The sequence below is a fragment of the Talpa europaea genome, assembly GCF_964194135.1.
Source record: "Talpa europaea genome assembly, contig: HAP1_SCAFFOLD_380, whole genome shotgun sequence".
Classification (NCBI taxonomy): domain Eukaryota; kingdom Metazoa; phylum Chordata; class Mammalia; order Eulipotyphla; family Talpidae; genus Talpa; species Talpa europaea.
The window spans coordinates 19,929-29,203 of NW_028167766.1; the positions used below are offsets into that span (position 1 = coordinate 19,929).

Below are 9,275 nucleotides of genomic sequence, written 5' to 3' on the forward strand. Positions count from 1 at the left end.
CCAAATGCACTTTATTCTATTTGACCTCGTTTTTTCTTTTTTAAGATTTATTTATTTATGCATATAAGAGCTGGGGTATAGGCCAGAGGTGCAGGGCGGTGAGAGGATTCACCAGAGAGCGAGGAGTAGAACAGGCAGATTGACTGAAATACACTGCTGAGGGGAGCAGCGGGCGAGACAGGAGAGGTCTGCTGCGCCATGTGGGTCACCTCGCTGAGTGGAGATCAAACTCCTGCTGCAGTAGTTGCAGACAGCTTCATAGTGCTGACACTTAATCCGTTGCACCACCAGGGAGGCTCTATCCTTGTTTTTTCAAACATGGATATTGAACTGTGACCACAGATCTCATGTGGCAGAGGGCGCTTGATGTCAGTCTTCAAGTATGCTGTTAGCGTGGAAAATGCCCTCGCCTCGAATCTCAAGGGGCTGCTTCAGAGTAACCAAAGGGTTGAATAACCAAAGGGTGAAAAGCAATCGAATTACAGATATTTTGTTGTGTTTTTCTTCTTACCCATTATCACCACCTGAAATATGTATTTATACTTGTTTATTAATTCCTGTCCTCCTCCTAAAACTAAGCTCCCTCTGGACAATCAGTGAATGTTTGCTGATGATGAATGGATGGTGAGCAGCAAGGCCATTTGGCTGTCACTTATCTGTATGATGAATCATTAATCTCTCTAAGTTGCACTTTCCCCATCTTTAAATGCAAGTGATATAATACACCCCTTGTCAATGGTTTTAAAGATCAGATGAGAATAGTACAGATTTGGCTGGCTGCCTTCTCAAAGGCCCTCCGACAATAATTGCTGGTGGGAAATTTCTGTCAGTGTAGGTTTGCAAGGAGAACAGACAGACTTTCGGCCCTGCTTGGTTTTCTCTTTCATTTCACTAAAACCTCTGGGGTTGAATCAGGTCAATTCCTACACCCCTTTCTGGCCCTATGACTCGGAGATTGGATCCCTTCTTCAGAGAGGTCTCTACTGTCAGGGAAATGAGAAATGTCTTCAGGAGTGGCCCCCTCCAGGCTTGCTCTGTAGGCAAAAACCAGTTTGGAGAGTTTGATCATCTGGAAACACTTCCTCTGCAGCATCTGCGGTTTCATGTTGGCCGTGGTTAATGACAGTGAGTAACCGACATGAAAAGGCCGCTGACAGGTTTTCACCAGAGGACGCAGCTAAATAGCAACGAAAGGATTAAAAACTCATCTCACCACCCAGAGAGCCTGGGAGTAAAACACACATGCAACTCAGAGATAATAATCAAAGAGCTGGAAACAGTTCTATGGTTTCATGGACCCATAAAGAAAACAAAAATCAACTTCAGGCCCCTCTCCCTTCTGCAGGCAGCCTATCCTCCGACACGCAGATGAAAGAGGCGGCGATGGCTGATAGAGAAGGGTCAAGAGAGCTCGCCCAGGGGTACGGTCTGCCTTTTTAGAGGTCACTCTGAAGAGGAGGAGTCCCTCCGTCCACATTTCCATCTCAAGTCTCATTCCCAGGGCACCAGTAGGATTGTGATCCACTTTTGGAGATGACAATGACAACTTTGGAAGCTTTTTAGATAACCTTTTGTCTAGACAGCAATGGCTCAGAAATGTTTGAAATGCACCCTCTGGAACCTCGATTGGCTTGGTGACAGCTGGGTGATGCGGATTCATCCCCTGATGCTGTGCCCGGCCTGTGGGACTTTGCTTTCAAATTCAGTTTCAGGCTTATTGCACCCAGAGTCAGGAGGCTGAGAGTTAAGTATCGAGATCTGAGACCAAGGGAGCAGCCCCATCTTTCCAGACCTGAATGACTGAAAAGCACATCAGTTCTCCTCTCCTCCAAACCCTGCTCTTTTTTGCTAGGTCATTTTCTTCTTCCTCTATCTCCAGGAACTCCACCCAAGGAAGGAAAGAAAGTACTGTTTTCTTCTTTCTCCCCGGCCCTCGATCCACTGCGTTTACCCTGTACTGGCTGATGAGTTGAAGATGTTTTACACAATAAGAGTAATTTTTTCAAACCCCAGAAAAAAGAAAATTAATGAACTACTAAGTAGCCATTATTTGCTGCCAGACTCTTGGGCAGTGTGTTGTGTCTACTATTATAAATATTGGCGAACTGTCGAGATTTGCCTTTGGTCCTGAAACTATAAAATAGGAAATAAATATAAATAGTCTTAAGTTTTAGGTCGTGACAGAGAAGTTGGCGCAACTGCTTAAACAAGTCATTAAAAACAGTTAACTTGATACGTTGGAAAGCATTTCACAGCTATCACCTATAAATGGCAGCACCTGCTCTAACTTTTCATGACTTAATACTCACCCCAGTCGTGTCCCCTGCTTTCTCAGCTTTCATGCCCTCAGTTCCTTGCACCCTTACCTCCACTTGGTTTTAGACTCGAGCCTCTGAATCAACGAGCTCTGTTCCACCTGGAAGGCCTCAGGCTCAGCACCGCCTTTGCTGTGCCACCTTTCCCTCTGCGGGCTCCCTGTATGACCCCCACTCTCTCTCCGCTGACTGGGAAGCTACTTGAAAGGGAAGTGTTCCATCTTACCTCTGGGCTCGCGTCGGCCCCTTGTTTGCTCTTACGAGGGTCTCCAGTGATCTTTTATTGGCCAAATCCAATGGGTCCCTGTCATACTTTTAAACTCCTTGACAGCTCTGACTCACATGTTGCTGTCAGCCACTCCCTCCTTCTTCTAAAATGTATCCACATTTAATTGCCATGATCTCATCATGCCTGCTTCTCCTTCCAACTCTTCAGTTCCTCTTCAAAGACATTTCTTCTCCTGCCACTCCTTGAAAGTGGGCCTGCCCCGACTTTCTTCTCTTGTCTCATCAATATTCTCCCCAGGAGATCTCATCTACTCCTATTACCACCTACATGTGTCTGACTCTCAGATCAACAGCCATCTCCGCCTTCCCTCTGACCTGGAGATCAGCATTTCCAACCACGTGCAGGCAGGAAGGGCCTACAGGCATTTTAAATCCAGCCCATCTAAAACAAGACTTTCACATCTTTTACACCTGCTTCTCTTTCTGAGTTTCCGCAAGAGCTAATAGGAGCACACTTGAGTTGTCTCTAACCTCTACCTCTTCCGAACCCCCAGTCTGTTCCCCCAGACCTATTGATGCCCCTCCCACATCCTCTCCCAAGGCCTCTCTTCCTGTCCATCCCACTGTTGCTGCCTTCCTTTGCGCCCAGCTTCCTGTCCTTAGTCTGCTGCTTCCTGCCACCAGGGCGCTCCACAACCACAGCACCCAACACCTCACCCTCTCTCCAAACCAAAAAAAAAATTTTTTAATTATAGTTTCCCATTATCTAAAATATAAAGTTCAAGTATATTGTTTGTTTCAGCCTGGCTTCCGACACCTCCTGGAGCCTGTTGCAGCCATCCGTTCTGGTTTCCTGCCACTCAGTGTCTAGTCCCCATAGTTCCTGCCTTCTGGACACCTTTGCCCCCCTTGGCCTCTGCCTGTAGTTCTCTTCCATCTTCGCCAGCCATATGCTGTATTCCCCAAAGCAGCCTCTTCTCCTGATTTTCTACTCACTTGAAGCAGAAACAGATCCCTCTTTCCTCTGCAGCCTTTTCATTCTGGATCTCAGTTAGAACCCTGATACCTTTATTCTTCATACTGAAGTGAAATGAGTCCATTTTTCCTCCAGACTGTAAAATCCTTCAAATTCCATTTAACCAATTAATGGCGCTTGCATTTTAAAAAAGGGGGTGGATTGTAACAGCAACTAGGACTCAAAAAAGGGCAAGTTGCAGCTCTGGGATTGGATCTTTCTAGTGGGAAAAGAGGACACAGAAACAGCTGCCACGCCACGTGGCCGGACGTGGGAGTGGCTTAGTGACATTTTTTCTCCCCAGTTCGGGGCTTTGCACATGTTAGATGAATAGCATTTCCCAGCTGGGAGAGCCTTCAAGATCATGTATTCCAATCTTCCCTTCTACCGAAGGAACTTAGACCTTGGAAGTTAGAGACTCGCTCAAGGTCACCAGGTCAGTGGGGAGCAGAGCTGAACAAGGCCTAAAGATGCACACTCTGTTACACCCTGTCACTCTTCTGCTTTGAGGCGATATTCTAAATCAATAAAGTATAATCAATGGCCATATCTGGGCTGAGTGACCAAAAAAATTTAAGAAAAATATGATGATGGCTGTGAAGGACACAGAAGTTTTCTCCTTTCATAAATGTATTAATTTGCACAAAAATCCCCACAATCCACTGCTTCTGCAAAACTTAGTGGTAATTAACTCTGTAAAGATTAATTTCGGAGCATCTAATTGTTGTACTGTTCATTAAGCATGCATTCACAGGAAATGGAATTATTGAACATTGAAAAATGTTTGTTGCCCTTTTCCTCCCTGGCTATCTGAAGAACCCACCACCATCATGAGCTACATAGTAACTATCCAGGCCCAGGAAGTTCAGGACCAACCCACTGCTTCAGTGGAACAAGTGATCACCTTTGTCCTTCACCCAGGAAGACACCAGAACCTAAGACAGAAAGTCAGAGGAACTTGCTTAAATGTGCAAGACCACCCCGCCATCTTCTTTGCATCTGGACTCAGAACTCATTTTGGTGGAGACAAGACAACCGGCTTTGGCATGATCTATGACCCCTTGGATACGCAAAGCGGAAGGAACCAGACATAGACTTGCCAGACACGGCCCTCAGGAGAAGGAAAAGACCTTCAGAAAACAGCAAATTGCAAACACAGAATGAAGAAATTTCGGGGGCCAGAGGCCAGCACAGTGCTGGCAAAGGAAGGAGTAAAGATTAAAGATTCTGCAGTGACCTTATCTGTGGGGAGTATATAGATGGCCACGAGAGGATTAAAATATTACAATCTTTAAAAATTTTGTTGCACCTCCTGTAAGCCAGGTTCCAAAAAAAAAGGGACCAGATTTTTTTTCCTCTACAAGTATATGATTGAAATGGGTTATTTTTTAAAGGTTTCTCAAAATCACTCATTTCCAGTCAGCCTCCAAACAAAACCATATTAAAAACCTCACAAGGTTTCTCAGAATAAATCTCTCTTTTTAAAACTACCTTCAAGCTTTTTGTTATAAATCATCCATCTCAGCCAAATGTATTATATTTTTCATACATGTTATACATTTATTTAAAGAATGTAAGTGAAGAAAAGTATTTTTATGCATTAAAAAGCAACCACATCATCGCTATAGATTAAACAAAAATAGACTGTTTTATTAGTAGTATTGTTCCTACTTTAGAAAAGAGAATGTCAAGGTGCCTGCCCCACACCAGAGCAGAATGGAGAGTGTTATTAGCATGTAAGATGCCATAAAGAAACAAGTCTTAAAATTCTCTGCAACTAGTGTTAACTTCTCCTCCAACTCCGCCAAGAAGGCAACATGGGTGTTTCCTCTGTTTCTTCCTGATTAGTAAATATGTCTCACTCGGGGGCTTGCTTCTATGAAACCCCCATGTGGAATAACAACCAGTAGGAGACCAAAACTGCTACGTTACAGGTGTTTGCCAGGATATAATTCATGTCATAGGCAGGAGGAAACAGCGATTGCATTTTGTTTATTTGACCAAAAGTCTCCAGCATTTAAGAAAAAGGAAAGTTTGGTCCTGAATCATTCACTATACAGCATTTATCGGCACAGTTGGAAACAACAAAATCCTATTATAACTCATTAGAAATAGTAGCAAGTATATGTGTTGATGTGGATCCAGCGTTCCAAAGAGCAAGTATTACCTAGAATTTTATGGTAGAAGGTTAAATCCTAATAGAATGTGGTTACTCTGCCCTCTTGCAACACTGAAAAAATCACACTAACTCCACCTAGCCAACATTTTTAACCAAGCTTGCTCTCCACAGATGTAAGAAATAGGACTTTCTCCGAAAAATAACTACTAATTTATCACTGGATAGTACCTTGCCGATCACCAAGGCCTTCCACTACTCCACTCCTGGGAACAGGACCAGGAAACTGAGTTGCGCAGAGGTTAAATAAGGTTGGCTGGGTCACCCAGCTAAATGACAGCAATGGAGATCATGGCCAGGAAGCAAGCAGGCTGACACCTAGGGACAGGCAGACTCAAGACTGAATCTCAGCTCAGCCACTAACCTGACACTAACCTGACTAGGTGTGTAACCTCTCAGAGCTTTGCTGGTTATTTTTTAAAGATTTATTTATTTATGCATATAAGAACTCAGGTACAATGCAGGCCAGAGGTGCCTGGGTGGCTGGGGGAGGGGACTCACCAAGGACAGAATGGGGAGCAGAACAGGCAGATCTGCTGAAACTGCTGAGAAGAGCAGCCGGGAAAGGAGAGGTCTGCAGCGCCACGTGGGTCAGCTCCCTGGTCAGGCATCGATGGAACTCATGCTGCAGAGGCTGGCGATAGCTTGACTTTAATTCATGCTGCAGCGCTAAGACTTTAACCCCTGTGCCACCAGGGAGGCCCAGCTTCACTGTTTTAACCACAAAATACATGTAATACCCACCTCACAGATATGTGAGAATAGAAAAAATATGAAAAACACCCAATGCTAATTCCCAGCATGCAAAAGAAGGTCACTAAAGATCAGCTTTGCTCAGTTGACACATCGATCAATAGGAGGTAATAAAGCCCATCTAGTGGGGGCCAGTGTGGGGAACACCTGAAACAAGGCTCATCACTGTTGGTTTACTCTCCATGGGCATTGCCTGGCCCCACCCTCGACCCTCCATACCAAAGCTGCATCCGTGGAAAAGGCAAGTTAGCCTATTAAAAAATGTTTAAGACAGAAAAGTTATCTTCAACAATGCTTATTCTGTGTCAACAAGCACTTGACTTATCTACTGAATTCATGACGTTTTTTTCAGAGGGAAAAAAATAACCAGAACACAGCCAAAGTCACAGCCAAAGTTCAACATACCTGGAAGCCCACATGGCGATAAAAGTTCCAGAATATTCCAGTCTCAATCCATCCCATCCAACCATCTAAGCATTTCCTTTTTTTTTTCAAGTCATGGTGTCACTTTAATTTAACCAAAGGGTAGATGGCACGAGAGCCATAAGGAGGGAGATAAAAGGGAAGAAAAGAAAAGAAAAAAGTATTGAAAACAACCGAGAGGAAAAGTTTACTGACAAATCTGAGCTCTGTTCCAAAAAGATCACTAACATAGGTTATCTGCTAACTCCTGTAACGGTGTCCTCGTCTGGCCACTTCGCCGTAAAAACAGGATGCATCAAACACTAAATGTCTTCTCTCGCACCCGGTCCACATCTCAGTCCTGTGGAGCTCTGGAAACTGTTCTCAGGTGTCAGCTTAGAGTCCCCTTCACGCCAAGCACGGTGTCAGCCAAGTTTCTGATCCATTCTCAAAGGCGGGCCTGCAGGAGAACCATCCTCTCGTCGTAAGGACTGTCGTGTGTGCGTTTATTCTGGGCAAGACCTTTGGTTAACTTTGGATTCATTTCAACATAAGCACATCATTTACCCCCACGGCCGCACGCCCAGCGGAGGGAATTCCTTTTGAGCGTTCAGAATAATCGTCTTTAGAATAAGATGCTCAGAACCTTGCACCGTTTGCATTTTCGAAACACAGGAAAAGTTTCCTTAATAAGCACCTTCGCGTTGCAAGCACATAACCGGTAAGGGGCTGGGGGAGTAACCCGATTATCAAAACCCCTAAAGCAATGATTGCTTTTTCCTAAAATTTAAGTCCTGGAAGGGGCTGGGGGTTGGGGAGAAGCTGGGGCAGGAGGATGAAAATGCAAACCATTCGGAGGGAGGCCCAGCCCAGGCACCCAACGCCCAGAGCTGCAACCCCGGGGGTCGGGGCCGGGGTCGGGGCCAGGGTCGGGGTCCCGGCGCCCGCTAGCTGCCCGCCTCCTCGGGTTCGCTGCAGGGCGAGGGCGCCGAGGAGGCCTTGGACTCGCCGTCGCTGTTGCATTCAGCCCGGCGCGGGGGGCCGGAGCCGGCCGGCCCCTCCTGCTCCGGCGCGTGGCGCTCCAGCAGCTCCTGCAGGTGCCTGATGTAGCCGATGGCGGCGCGGAGCGTCTCCACCTTGCTGAGCCTCTTGTCCGCCAGCTCGCGGGGCAGGTGGTCCCGCAGGCGCGCGTACCCCTCGTTCACGCAGCGCACCCGCTGCCGCTCCCGCTCGTTGCGCTTGCGGAGGAAGGCGGGCTCGAAGGCGCCCCCGAGCGGCAGGGCCAGGTAGGGCCGCCCCGGGGCGCAGCCCGCGCGCGCCAGCGGCCAGCACGCGGCGTCCAGGCGCAGGGAGACCCTGCAGGGGTCCCCCGCCGGGAGGCGAGGGAGGGGCGCCCGCATTCCCAGGGGCACCGTGCGCAGGTGGTAAGGCCAGGTCAGCAGCCCGGCGGGTTTACGCGTCTCCATCCTTCGCCGACCAGCAAACAGGTTAATCTCTGCAGAGATGGAGCGCTCAGCGCGAAGGGAGATCTCCAAGCTGCACAGCGGAGATGCTGGTCCATTCAGACTGCCTGACACCGCCGGCCTCCGGACAGGTTTCTGAGTCCCCGAAGCCAGGAGGTTCCCCCGGACAGGCTTCAGGGAAACTGGGCACGACTCTCTAAATCCATGGCACTCCTGGATGCTTTTATAAAGATCCGAACGGAGGTGACAGGCGAAGTTTGGGGAGCCCCTAATCCACACTTCAAACCCCTTCTTCCCCTCTGATCTTCGAGGGTTTTTTGGAAAAATAACAAAAGGGCCCCTCCGCTCGTCCTTTAGCCTGGAAATGCGAGCACACACCAAACACAGGGTAATCTCCCAAAGCCACCCCAGCTTTTCAATTCCTGTAATCCACCGCCCTGGGTCTCCAGGGCCTGGGCATCGGGAGGTGTCGGGAGCGCCCCTCCCAGGAACCTGCAGCTCTCCCGGCGGCGGAGGGAAGCTTTACCCGAGGCTTTCTCCTTGAAAAGTCCAACTTGACTGTCCTTTGTGGTTTCCGGCGTGGTGGACTAATGGAAAGAGCTTTTAGATTGTTTGCAAACTTACACTTGCTCTTTCATTTCTGGGGAGGAGGAGGGAAGACCTCATCAAAGCGAAGACTGCTCCCTTGTGGTTGCAAGATGTGTCAAGCCAAGGGTGACCCCGGGGGAGGCTGGAGGGTTTTCTTCTCCAAAATCCAACCTTTCAAAAACCCAATTAGACTTTCCTTTCTGAAGGGAACAGGAAAGAAAGATACTGCAGCGACCAAGAGAAGGGTCTGCATGTTGCGTCCCACTTGGCTAGAACGCACGCACTTTATGTGCATTGGTGCTACTTTTGTTTTTTTTAAACGCACATCAAAAGGC

The 9,275-nt window shown here is 47.6% G+C and overlaps 1 protein-coding gene across 1 annotated transcript; it reads right to left on the reverse strand.

The window, feature by feature from the left end:
- Nucleotides 1-7,836: 7,836 nt before the first annotated feature.
- Nucleotides 7,837-8,355, reverse strand: LOC311188151 (achaete-scute homolog 4-like; the record flags this gene model as incomplete). The annotated part of the gene is made up of 1 exon (XM_084259903.1): nt 7,837-8,355. The coding sequence occupies one exon, from the start codon at nt 8,353-8,355 to the stop codon at nt 7,837-7,839; it is 519 nt and encodes a 172-aa protein (XP_084116029.1).
- Nucleotides 8,356-9,275: the final 920 nt, after the last annotated feature.